The sequence below is a fragment of the Hyperoodon ampullatus genome, assembly GCF_949752795.1.
Source record: "Hyperoodon ampullatus genome assembly, chromosome: 17".
Classification (NCBI taxonomy): Eukaryota; Metazoa; Chordata; class Mammalia; order Artiodactyla; family Ziphiidae; genus Hyperoodon; species Hyperoodon ampullatus.
Window position 1 is genome coordinate 6,069,640 of NC_136930.1, and position 14,191 is coordinate 6,083,830.

The 14,191-nt window shown below is 38.9% G+C and overlaps 1 protein-coding gene across 1 annotated transcript in view; it reads right to left on the reverse strand.

Moving 5' to 3' along the window:
- TOX (thymocyte selection associated high mobility group box) overlaps positions 1–14,191 on the reverse strand; it is a gene marked incomplete at both ends in the record, with an annotated part of 294,857 nt that overhangs the window by 127,177 nt on the left and 153,489 nt on the right. Inside the window, one exon of the mRNA XM_079722330.1 lies at positions 5,588–5,830. Coding sequence (XP_079578456.1) covers positions 5,588–5,830 — 243 coding nt within the window. The remainder of the gene's footprint in view (positions 1–5,587; positions 5,831–14,191) is intronic.

Here is a 14,191-nt window from a genome sequence, read left to right on the forward strand (position 1 = left end):
CTACACTGTTTTATAGCCTGGTCTTGGAAAATATGGACTTTAAGACAATGGAATCTTTTTTCAAGTGCCAGAAATCTTACTTTTTGCAGGAGTCCTGACTGACTACTAACACATAAAATGGCACAGGCAAGAATATACAAAAAGGAAGTGGTGGGAAACTTGGGAAGGAACAGCTGTCACCCTATGTATGTTTCACCCCTGTATATGTTTATGGCAAGTTTCAGAAGGCAATCTAGATTTTCTACCCTGGTGACCTTTTTATCAGAAAGGGATACCCACTGAATATATCTAGCACCTACTGTGTGACAGGCACTACTTTACAGATATTAACTACGTTAATGCTACAACAGTATGGGATTAAGTGTCTTATTATATCTATTTTATAGGTAAGGAAACTGAGGCACAAAAAGGTTATGTAAGTTGCTCAACGTCATGCAGCTGGTATAGGTCTGTGCCAGGATTTGAACTGCGGAGGGTGTGGTCCAAAGATGTCAGTTTTAATCAGAATGATGTGTAAGAACACTCAGTAGAAGGTAAAGTCTTCTTTGGTGACTAGCAGGCTTATTGCCCCTTTTTTTTTGGACAAATGTGAAGAAGATTAAGGGTTTAAGTATAAATAACTCTTTTGGAAAATCTTCTCTCGTGCATTTTAACTTCTCCAAAAGAGTTATACATATACAGTCTTGCTTTTCATATTTTATTTAGCAAACATATAATAATGCTTCCTATGTGCCAACCAATGGTCTAAGCAATTCTTAAATATTCATTTCACTCCAGGAGGTAAGGATGATCATTATCCTTGTTTTTCAGGTAAGGAAGCTGGGGTATTCACTGGTTGAGCCACTGAGCAAGTCTCTTAAGTACCCTGAATCTCCATTTTTCATTTGTAATATTGGGATAAAAATACTCAGATATTGATTTCTAAGTACGGACTAAATTATTTTACATCTAATATATTACAAATTTGTTGGTAATGCTTATAATCAGTAAAACTGTATCACTTATGTTGCCAGTGGGGATAAGAAACAGGCAGATATAAGAAAATTTAAATTTAAAATAAATTTTCAGAAAAGATTATATATTATACAAAACAGCAACATATATAACACATAATAATGCATGTATGTTAAACATTATAATAACCTCTAAAATATATACAATATCTAAATGAGAATTAAAATATTTTCACCTATTTGATCCATTCAGATTCTAAAATTCCATCATGTGAAAATACTAACACAAAGATCTGAGCACCCTACTAACAGCAGAAGTCTCAGCTTTAATAACACTGAAGAGCTTCTGGAAGATAAAATTGACGACAGTTGATCCTATACATAAATCTACCTAGGGTGGCTTATACTTACAAGATTTTAAAATCTACAGCAAGTTCATTATTTAGAATCCACAAGTGTCAGCTTTTATGAGTTGTTCCCAAACTGTAGGTGACCTTGAAAGGAGTTATCAGAAAGAGCCCTGTCATTTCTAGGTGGGAAGCTTTTACTTCCTGTTTCTGTAGCCATTATTTCCTCGTCTATATGAACACTGATAACCTAAATTGTGCACTATTCCATTTCATACATATGTCATAAATATAGGGGCTTCCCTGGTGGCTCAGTGGTTAAGAATCCGCCTGTCAATGCAGGGGACATGGGTTCGAGCCCTGGTCCGGGAAGATCCCACATGCCGCGGAGCAACTAAGCCCATGCGCCCCACTACTGAGCCTGCGCTCTAGAGCCCGCGAGTCACAACTACTGAGCCCACGCACCACAACTACTGAAGCCTGCACGCCTAGAGCCCGTGCTCCGCAACAAGAGAAGCCACTGCACCGCAACGAAGAGTAGCCCCCGCTCGCCTCAACTAGAGAAAGCTTGTGCGCAGCAAGGAAGACCCAATGCAGCCAGAAGTAATAAATAAATAAAAAATAAATAAATTTATTTAAAAAATATATATATATATATATGTCAACAACTGATAAACCAATCAATCATCTGGTTAAATTTTGTGATCACATTATACACGAGCAAAGTTGCTGGGAAAGAGTTTTAGTCAGTTTTTACAAAGACACATGAAAAAAGTATCTTATAGACCTAAAGTTACTTCAAAGAAAATAATCCTTAGCCCTTTTTAAATATAAAATATGGCAATATGAAAGGTTGTTCATCTTCAGATTCATTGATTTGGGAATGATGTGCAAACAACTTAAGAGCTCGTATTTCTGTTCTCACTGTCACCACCCTGCGTGTCTCCACACTCCTTGCCTGAGTTACAGCAACAGAGGGCTCCTCAGACCCTACACAACTCCAGTTTCCTGCCACTGCGATCCCTCCAGAGAGATGCCAGAAGGATTGCCCTATGACACTGCTTTCATAATGCTTTTGCCTTGAATGAAAACAGCCAGTGGTTTCTTAGACTCCATCATATCAAGCCCACAGTCCTTAGTGACTTTTGAAACCTTTTGTCAAATCTCCTAACTTAAAATATCCAGCCTGCTTTTCAAATGCTCTCTCTCCTAGATGCCTTTTCTTTCCTTTCTGTTTGTCTAAAGCGAAACCATCTTTCAAGACCTGACTGCCGTCCTACCTTTTCCACTAAGTTTTATAAACTGCCCAAACCAGATGACTATAATCTCTTCCAACCAGGATTCCTACTGGGTTCACGGCCAGTAAAATTGTGTTTAGCCCTTCTCCTGTCTCTAACTGCTTGATGTTTCACTCAAACTGTTTCATACTTAGTTACGTTTTTTCTGTAGTTTACAAGCTCCTGAAGGACAGTGACCATATTTTATCAATCATTTGAGCCCTTTCAAATATTTAGAGCACAGAAGGCATTTAAAATGTACACACTGATGAGTGGCATTCTAAACACATGATAGCTCAAAATAAGATTGGAGATGCCCCTTGTTTCTCAAAGGAATTAGTAGACTCCAGTAAAGTCGGCCTTTCCAACTTTATTAGATTTCTATTGCAACTTTGCAGTATTATCAAACTCCGGCTCTTGCAATCCAGTCAGAGATCCAAGCCTTGAAAAAGGACTCTTAAAACAAATTTCATCTCCAAATCTACTTTCTTCAAGACCACGCTGGCTTAAAAAATGGGTTTCCTGTAGATTTAATGTTAAATCAACATAATTAACTGGACCTATGCTGTCCAGGATAGTAGCCACTAGGTACATGTTGCTACCTTAAATGTAATTAAAATACAATAAAATAAAAATCAGTCTTTCAGTCATGCTAGCCACATTTAAAGTGTTCAATAGCCAATGACTATTGCTACTGGACAGCATGCATAACAGAAAAGCCATCATCACAGAGAGTTCTATTGGACAGTGCTGAAGCCTATCCAAAGTCTCGCCAAAACTTAATTTGTTGGAGCAGCTTTTTTACTTACAGCATAAAATGCTAGGACCAGTACTGTGAGAGGCAAACTAGATGTCCACCTCAGAATATGGTTTGGAGGTACTGGGAAGTCTCCCCGTCCTATGAAAAACCCAAATAGACTCACCTTGCCAAGAACTGGAATGGCAAATTAGAGCTTCACTCACTTAGTTTAGGCTGAACAGGGACCCTCTGCCTTGTAAAGTGTGAAAAGTTCCAAGGGAAATACCATGTTGATGGGAAAATACCAAAGTCCGGTTTCTGACAGTGGGTTGGGTGGAAAGGAGCCTAAAGAATTAGGATGAGCAGAGGCTCCTGACAAGGAAAGAGGGAAGCAGAGTAGAGGAAGGGCCTAGAAAGCGGTGCTACACAGCTGCGACTAGATCCAGTCCCGAGCACATCATCTGAGGGTGGAGTGACGTAGCAAGGGCGGCAAAACTGGGAAAATTCCAGGTGCGTGTATACTGAGGTTGCACAAGCATCTCACACAGAGTGAATGGTGAAGTGGGAGGGTCCTGGAATGCTAAGAAGGCAAATTATATAAAAGAAAAAGGGTTTTGAGACTAAAACTATATAACTGAGCATCTCATTATCCTCCTGTGGCCCAACTTTATTAGCACGTGAGGAAGAAGCAGTGAGGACAGAACTGGTACTTTATGTGCTGTGTTCATCCTTCCTCTCCTTCTCAGTGAACAGGGAAGCCTATAAAGCATGACGTGGACACCTTACTGGCTCATGAACTGGGTCTGAAGGCTTAGCCCCAAAGAGGAATAGGCACGTGATTTTTCAAGGTCACTACTTTGAAGTACAACATTAATCAGATTTACACACTTAGCAAGTTTTCTAAAGAATCCATCTTCCATTTTATGAAGTCATGGTTAATACTCTTAGGATAAATCTATACAGGTGGAGTATCATCTAAAAACCAGGACAACGGTGTCGAGTTTTTTGCTCCTGCTGGTGCTGGGAACAAGTCCTCCCCTCTTGTCCACCCAGCTAGCTGCCAGTTCTGAGGAGAATTCTATACCCTACCATGGCCTGTGACATTAGGCTCAAGGCTCCATTCCCCCAAAACGACTACAGGATCTCTTTCCACTCTCCTTTCTCCCCTCTTTATGTTCATGATAAACAGAAAAACCTTCTTGTGAAGTCACTAAAGTTAGAGATATATCACCAAATGATTTAGGTAAGTGGTAACATGAAACGCTTTCCTATCAGAAACAACATAAGATGAGCAAGTTATTCGATTTGTTCATTGTGAAAATGACAGAACTGTTCACTGGCTTATAAAAATGACAACAGAGGTGGTTGGACTGTTAAGTGATTGAACGACGCAAACCAAAGAACGCTCATTAGAAGTCACTGTTAACCTGAGAGAGAGTTTCATTACATGGTAGAAAGCTCTGCCCTTGGCCATATACTACTGACAATATTCTCTACTCCTTGAGATATAGACAGAGAAATTATTAAGGTTTTAGATGACATAAAAATCAGATGGAAAGATTTTATGGTGTCAGTATTTCTCAAGCATGGGATACTTGTTAAAAATACAGACTCTTGGACTTCCTGGGTAGGGGCTGGGCATTCAATTTTTGCTAGTCTTCTGGGTGATACGTAGTCTCACTAAATTTGAGAAGTGTAGAACATTAGAAGATTCAAAGTGACAAACAAAGTCCAAGAGACAGAAACACTTTAGTAGAGATAAATTTTGATCACCCAAATTATACCTTCGAAATAAAGATGAAAATTGTTTTCTTGCTTTCCTATTATATAAATTGGTGGAATTTGAGAGCGGAAAATAGGGGAGCAACCAACTTTCACAGCAGTTCCTAGAAGAAGTGGGGATCTCGCTTGTGGTGAAGAATCCTGCACTAGATGAGATGTGGCACCTTTATGGTAACTTTTTATCTAAAAGCTAGCAAGACATTTTGACCATATGACCACACATTCAGTGTCAAATAGTATTTAGGACTTTGGGTTATAAATATGAGTGATCAAACATGTAATTAATTGATTTTGCCTTGACTTAAATGTAAAATGGAAAATTGCTTTAGGATTTTACAGGATTTATGGATTTAGGATTTCATAGCTAAAAACGATTCTAGTTTCAGAAAGCCACGCTACGATGATTGAAAGCTTCTCGCGTTAATTTCGACCTTGTCCTCGCTGTGTCCCCCGCTCCCCCCCGCCACCAATCAGTCAGCAGACCCTTACCACAGAAATGGAGTTGGGAAGCAGCGCTCCGTCCTGTCCCAGCATGTTGGAGACGGTGATTTCAGGTAGGTCCATGTTTTGTGGATGAAACGGGAGCAGGCCATTATGGTTCATTGGGTGACACAGAGCGTGGTAACCGGGTTCGACCTCGTTCAGGTGCACCAGCGAGTGGTCGGGGAGGGAAGGAGGAGTGATGGGTGGAATGTTGAAGTCTTCACTTTCCAGGCTTGGACCAGGGTAGGACTGAAAAGACAACGGTGATATTGATGCAAATTATCATCCCCTTCTTTTCATCATGGTGAACAAACACACATGACCCTTCCAGATATTATTACAAGCATCATTAAGGATTTGGCAAAGACACTGCAAACACTCAGATTATCTTGCTGCAATTTCTCTATCACGCATGGAAGAAAACTGCCTCGAAGGCACAGCCACTTCTCGGATAAAGAGTACCGCCATTAAGCAGTTTTATTGTTCCAAGAAGCTGAACTCAAACAGATTTCAAAGGTCCCATTAAAATGCTCCAGAGTTTTAATCTAGCTGAATACCTTTTTTCATGGGAATTGTGGGGAAGGAAAGGCAATTTATAAAATTAATATTTGATCAAACATGTTTCATAAGGCTCCCTACTGCTCAGATCATGAGATGTAATAAAATGAATTCCAGAAGTTCTGAGGCAATTGCTTCTGGGTTTTGAAGAGCTAGATGCTCACAACTGACAAAAAAATTTGGTAAAGCAGTAGCTTAACCATGTTGCATAAGTGTGCCTTCAGAGAAAGTGTCATATATGAAGATAATGCCATTAAAAGCTATTTTTTATCATGAGGATTATGCCATCAAAATAAAAATGAAGATGGCTTTCTTGATTTCTGACTATTCACATTTATTCGATCTACCCCTAGAAGACAGTAAATAATTTTGTAATCATTTACATGCAGTTCGGCCAATTTTGAAAGACAAAATTACACAAATATCATTATAATACTAATTTAGGAATAAAAGTCAATCAGTAAAATAAATAACAACATACGTGGGGCTTTTTCTTTTAGAAAGGAGCTTTTAGATAAAACAGGAAGGGAGGGAGCAAAGAAGGCAGGCAGGAGTGTGTGAGGACGCTCCTGCTTACAAATGGAATGTGGTAAACATGGAACATATAAGGAGGCACTGAATAATAAAATATTGTTACCAATTCATATCAAAACACAGCAATACTCGGCAGTCTTTAGAGAGCAGGTGCCGTAATACGAAGGAAACAGAGCGGGTCCAGATAACTCTTTCAAGCCTATCTTTCAAAGTACGCGAGTCTTCCTAGTGTCTGAGCACAGGGGTAGCAAGGACTCGCTTGTCTGGCAGCGGCACGCCTGCTGGAGTGTGCGAGATTGGAAATGAGCAGGCAGAGGGTAGGAGCCAAAGAAAGGAGTGTAGCGTATTCATAGGGTGTTCAGCCAATCAGCTTCATGCTCCTGCTTCCAAGTGCCTGGGGTTATTTTTTTCCAGATGCCGTCTATTTGTCTAACAGAAAGAAAACCTTCAAGTTGCACTTGCTAAATGTTGTACAAGTTTTGATATATTTGTTTAGGCTTTGTCAGGAGACACAATTAAATGAAGAGCTACTTGGAACATCTGGCACTGAGATGTGGTCGCGTAGAGGCACGTGTGGGTTACAGACTGGGGGCGTATGAAGGCAAGATTTAATTCATCTCTGCAGATAATTTTTCTTAAGTATCTAAAGTTCTGTTAAAAGAAAAAATCACCAGCACTAAAAGTTCAATCATAAGTTATCAAATTTTCCTGTTTACAGTATCTACGTCTTGTCTGAAAAATATACTAGTGCCCTGTGTCGAAACAGCAAGTTTGATTAAATTCTCACTTGCCTAATATAATTTAGACCTTTAATCTGTAGACCTAGACCATCAGCCCCTGGTACAAGTATTCGCATAAGAAGCATAAAAGACGCAAAATGGTGGGGGGTGGGAGGGAGAGGAAGCACACTTATTAATGCTGGCTTCGTAGAAAGCGCTGTATTGAGTCCTTTGACTATGCTGTCTTCATTTAGCCCTTACAATAATCCTTTGTGTAGCTATTATTACCCTGTTTTCCTGAACAGAAAATTGAGAGTTTGAAGTTAAACAACTTTCACTTAGCTGCTAAGCAATCAACTCAGTACATTTGAGGGATGGATATATGAAGGAGGAAGGCGTTTTTATTTCTAACACTTCCATAACTACTTTAATTGCTATTATTTTATTAAGTTGAATGATACAAAGTTGCCAATACTCAACTGTTTTTGATCAATAAAATTTCACAATTTAAAAATTAGTATTAGCATTAGTATCAGGTTTTTCCTCTTCCCAAATTCCATCCCAATGCCCATCCCATTAAAATCAAATATTTACCCCATAAGAGCACAAGTATTCATAATTTGTCTTTCTGTCAACATTTCAAAGGCTGAACTTGTTGATACATATCTTTTAAGAAGTTAATTGACATCTGTTTGAAACCTTCCTGAATAAGAAACAATTAATCCAGTCATAAAGGAAAAAGATGTTTTTAACTTTATAAAGGACATTAAACCTCTGAAAATACCCAGGGGTAGTCTACATATGGTGTACTATAACTTTACATTCTAGAATTTCTCCAGTAGTTAAATCTTAATTTGCGGTGTTTTAAAGGAAGGTTTAATTGGTATCACTTTACGACCAGTGATAACAATTGTACTGCAATTTAACTAAGCTACATGGTTTATTTTCATGTAATTACACATTAATGTTATTTAATCCGTGCACTTACATACCAAAACCACAGATTTCACAACTTAACTGGTAATGGGTAGTTATGTGGATCAAGAATTTTAACAAAAGGTTACTTAGTAGTTTCTATTCTTCACATTAGAAGTCATGAGATGGTTATTTGCCAGGTGCCTATTACAATGTAATCGATGCCATATAAAAGTATCATGGTAATTGTATAAATGTCAGAATCTCACAGGACTCACAAAAACTGCAATGCCAGACTAATTACTAATTATTTTTTCAATTTGGAAATGAATTAGCTAATTCTTCAACATTGACTTCCATGGCATGACATCTTTATTTTGATTTCTTAAAACCTAATAAGTTTGACTTAACCACAGTAAGTTATATATTAAGAGGCAATTTGCAGTTTTGGGGCTGATGTAACAATCGCATATGATTCAGTATTTTCCCTCATTCGCCATGAAGCTGCCTGGTTACAATCAGCGTTCAATGATTGTTGAATGAATTAACAAATGAATCACTGAATGAATGCATACAAGGAATGAATGAATGTGAAGATGACTCTTCAAAGGCATGAAGTTTATGACTATACCACTCGTATGCCATGGGCTTGAATAAATATCCTGTATTCCCAAGAATGCACTGGCTAGGTGACAGCATGGTATGGAACGCTGATTGCTCAGCATGCTGGGAAGCCAAAAGTACTGTATCCTATTAAAGACGTAAAGGCTGAAGCAGCCTGAGAAAGGATGGGTAGGGCAGTTTAGTGTCCCTCTCTGGCTGTTGATCTGTCCCCCTGAAGTGGTTTGCACTCACCATCCTGTGGCAACACAGCAAGTCCCAGAGGATTCCTAAGGGCGAGTTTGGGGCCCCCTGGCTCTCAGAAGTTGTTGGAACCTAATCCCTACTGCAGCTAGCTAAGGACCTGGCGGAAGCCTTGGTTCCACATCAGGATCCCTTGGGATGGCTACCAGCAAGGGCCTCGCTAGACAAGTGGACAGAGAGGGCATGAGACGGTGCTCTGAGCACAGAAACAGGGACATTGGTGATGAGACCAGGGACTGGGTAGTCAGAGAAGCTTCAGTGAAACTCATTCCTTGCACTTTCTCCTGATTCAGGGTCCTTTTCTGATTCGGGCTTATTTTCCTCCTTCAAGTCTCAGTGAGGCCAGGCATTAAAAAAACTTTCATTCTCCAATTCTACTGAGACCAAAGATCATTTGATCCTTCCTAGGACCTTGCATATCCCGATGAGACGCTGGGCTGCATTTTTTAGCCTGAGTTAGAGACCACCAAGGAGTCAATCCATGGCTTCTGAGAATCTGGGGGGCTAGGTTCCAGGCTACAATGCTGGAGAAGAGCAGGTATGCACTTTCAAGGTGGCATCATCTTCCTTATCAGCCTTTATAGTGCCTTTTACCCCTCCCAATCTAGAGATCAGAATCTTCTCAGCAGCTGTCTCTTCCCCAAGAAATGATAAAAGTCAATGGTAACTTGAAAAAGTGGTGACAATGAAAGGTAAACTGGAAACAAAGCAGCGTGCAGAGTGATTTGCTCTAAACCATAGCTAGTCTGCATGATCTAAATGAGTCAAAGACCTCAGAATTATATTACTGTTACTCAACCAGATTCTCCCTGATCCTAAGTTACTCACTGGTCCTAGACACAGGAGACTCTCCTTCTATTGCTGGTGCTGGGATACGGCTCTATCCTAGAGTGGGAGGCTCTGTGAGTCCGTGTGTGTCCAGGGAGCAGAAGCCAAGAGTCATGATACGTGGGTAGAATGGGCTGTGCTTTCACGAGGCTTGGCTAACGCTGGACTACATATGAACTTCTCAGAGGCCATAAGGGGACTGTTGGAAGCATTAAGGTAGTAATTTCAAAATATTATCATCCTCAAGAGACTATCTTTATGGTTCTAAATAATAGATCCAGTGACTATTTCAAGTCATTTTCTTGAAACCTTACCACTTGCATTTGCATATTTAGCTTACAAAGTGCTACATCTTTTCTGATGAGGCGACAGATCTTGGACTGGTTGAGAGTACTTATAATGCTTCCTCAGTGACTGATAAGAAGGCCACGGAACATGCTGGAAAGACTGGAGACTCTGGAGTCCAGCAGACAGGGCTGTTGCAGGCTCTTTGAAGCATTTATTAGTGTGGGTTCTGGGACAGGTTTCTCCTTTGAGCCTCAGTTTCAAAACCTGCTTTATGGGGCTCTTATGAGCAGGAAAACAAAAACATAAGATAGGTAAAAAGCCTAATAATATGTGTCTGCCACATAGAAAGTTCTTGATAAATGGCAGCTTTGTCATAGCTATGGTTATTGTTAAATGTGTTTATATATGCCATGGATTGGGTCATGTCTGAGAAAACAATTATAGACCAAATAGGAGAGGATTTAGACATCGTAATAAAGGAATTTCAGTATATTTGCCATTGATCAGACCTCATATTGAAGCAAAGTGTAGCCCTATTCATATATAATGTATTCATTTAATTGCTCCCCATAAATAGCATTTGTTTTTATTTTAATGGGTTTAAATTGCAGTTTTGAAATTAAAGAATAAAACGATAGTGGGAAATGGTGAATAGGCGAAGATGCTGAAGAGCTCAGACAATAAGGACCTCATGTGCCGAGGGCCACAACTCTGATTCTTCAGAGAACTCTGCTGCAGGCCGGCACCCAGGCTGATCGGTTCCTGACAGTTCCATCCTACTGACCCAGGTAAAAGGCTAATGAATGTGTGAAGCAGAATTTCAGTGTCTAAGTTGGCAACAAAAGCTATACTTTCTAACATACTGTCTTGTGTCTGAAGGAAAACTATATTCCCTTGGAGACTGCTGTCAAATTGCTCATCAGATGGTTTGTTTTTGAGACAAGAATCAAGAGTTGGGTTAGGAAAGTAACAGAAGATCCTTCCGATCTGTTTTGATTTGATCTTTTGGGAACCTTTCTAGCCTCTTGACTAAAGCCATTGTCCTTCCCCATGTCCAACCACCCCCAGCATCCCCAATTCAGTGAAAAAGGAAGGAAAACGTCTAACCTGATTTCTGGAAGATCTCATTCCCCTGCCTGTTTAATGACATGCTCACATTTCTTTTTCATCATTTTGCTTTACATATTCCATGGCCTGGGTATCCTGTTTACATTACTTTCTCCTTCTGCAATCCACACTTCCTTTCACTACAGCCTGTTCTTATTTTTTATTCTTATTCTACATTATTACATCTGGAGGTGGGATGTTAATTAGGCTGATTTTTCTTTTGACTACAGAGAATTTATGTTTTTGTACTGTTCAGATAGAGTGTTAATATATGCTGACTGGGAACAAATAATGTGAAATCTCTACTGGACTTTGTCTTTTCTTCTCTTCTAAAAATCTAGTTTCTCCACCAGAAGGGCCTTGTATTTGTGGGCTTTCGTCCACATATTGCAATCATTATACAGAGTATTCAATCTTTGGTGACAAGAGGTCCCATAACTCAGAAGAATTCAAAAGATATCATCTTGTACATATCTTTAAATTATGTGATGGCTTCATGCAATCATGCACACACTAAAAATATGGCTATGGTTATAACACTGTAAAATATGTTTCTCATATAGATCTTTATCTGAAAGATAAATATCACTGCCATCAAATTTATATGAAATGCCTTAATTTTTAATCTATAACATAATTTCTGAAAGCTCAGGATAGAAAAATGCCCATGTTTAAACATGTTTCATCTTGTATTACTGAAAATTCTTGTTGCATAATTTAAATAACTGAATGAAAAGCAAAGTAAATTGGGTTCATTAGAAAAATAATAAACTTCCTCTGTATGTTTTCAGAAGTTGATATTGAATGTAATGGTGATTTCCCTAGAAAGAGTTTAAATAGCATCAACATTATCTCCAATTTCTTTTGAGAAGACCTTCAGAAGTAGGTATTTTTCAGATTCTTTTGTCTCTGCATGAACAAGGGTTGATAGCTTGAAACTATAATGTATTACTGTGGAAAGCTTCGGTCTGTTACATAAATCATCTTAACACTCAGCAAGAACTGTCCAATAGTGCCATTGATGTGCTCAAGCCAGTGATCCTGCAAACAATTTTTTTGTCTTTCTTTACATGTTAGACAATAGCAATAAATCATCTTCATTTAAAAACACACAATGTACTAATTTTTCAAGCAACAGTTATCAAAATGCATTTTGGGTAGAACGTACCACATTTATTTTATTTGTGCTCATTAGTTTTTGTAACCTTATTAAGTAAAAGGCAATGAGAGCTTCATTTGTCATAGAAGCATTTGTTGTGTACCTACTGTGTGTAAGGCATCCCACAAAGTATGATTTGAGATACAAAGAACTATAAGGAAGTAAATTAGTAAATTAGAAGAGATATAAAAACTTAGGCTTCCAATAAACAGCATGTTCGATTGTCAAACTAAGTGATATTTGAGTGTAAATGAAAGAGGAATTACTTGAAGCTGGGATGATGGGGGATAGGGAGGTTGTTATAAGCAGATTTACCCTGATAACAGGACCTGAAGATCAGACACTTCTGCTGAGATGCAGTAGGTGATGAAGGGAAGACCACAAAACTGGCAAATGAGCGAGTCCAGACAGTGCAGCAAGGAGGTTCAACAGGGAGGTCAGGTCTTCAATATCTAAGAAAACTTCAAGGGCAAGATTGAGCCCACTGATCAAAAGAAACTTTGGGGTACTGAGCCCCATGCGAGCCTCTGTTGGGACTTGTTTTTATTAGATTATTAAGAACCAGGGTGCAAAGCCTCAATGACACCAGAAAACAGGGTTAGCTTGAGGCCGCCTCAGAGAATATCTGACACTGGGGCTGGGTTTGGGAGAGCTCTGACCTTGAGATGGGGTTAACAGGCTGAAGCTTTGAGGATCTGTGGGTGTTAGGGCAGTGGGCCGAGCACTCTCAGATAGGGGTGGGCAGGGCAGGGAAGTCCAGAACTCTTCTGTGTGCCATGACTGCTGCTAGGGCCACTCTTAAAAAAAAGTTTCTGGGAAACAAATAATGTGGCCCCTCCTTACCCCCCAGCACAACCCAAAACCACACATGGACGATGACCAGGGAGAGCATATTAAAGTGGGGAAGCTACTTCTGAAACCCTAGTGGGGGCCCAAGGATGTTCTGGTAATAGGTCATCATTCTGCATTCAGTGTTTAAAGGGGATAATTAAAACATTTAAAATTTCATTGCTTAGCATAGATTTTATGTACAAATGCAGTCCATCTTTTATAGTTTTCCAGATGTCTTCAATTCTCACACTGAGTTCTGAGATTCAGTTCTACAATTTTTGGGGGGTTTATTTTATAAATAATCCATGTTAGTGAGAGAAAAAGAAGAAAATATACATGAAAAAAAATCACTCAAATTCAACCACTCAGGAAAAAAAAAACAAACCTACACTATTAAAACATGTGCATTCTTTCAAGAATCTTTTCAGTCCATATTTGCTATCTTGTTCTGGGCTTTTGTTTTGTTTTTAATAACAAAAGTTAATCATAAAGCTCTGATTTTGGAGCTAGAAATGCTATATGCAAATCTCATCTCATCTCTTAGCAGGTGTAGTTACTTAATTCTTCTAAACCTTAGTTCCCAAATCTGTAAAGTAGGGTTGATAACAGTATTCAATTCATTAAGGGTATATCAGGATTAACTGAGATAAATGAGATAATGATTTACATTATTATTATTATTACAAATTACATTATTATTACAAATTATTATTACAAATTATTTAAATTTGAGTAATATACTAGCTCATAAGAGCTATCAATAAATGTAAGCTATATTCTTATACCATCATATAATTTAACCTGGTC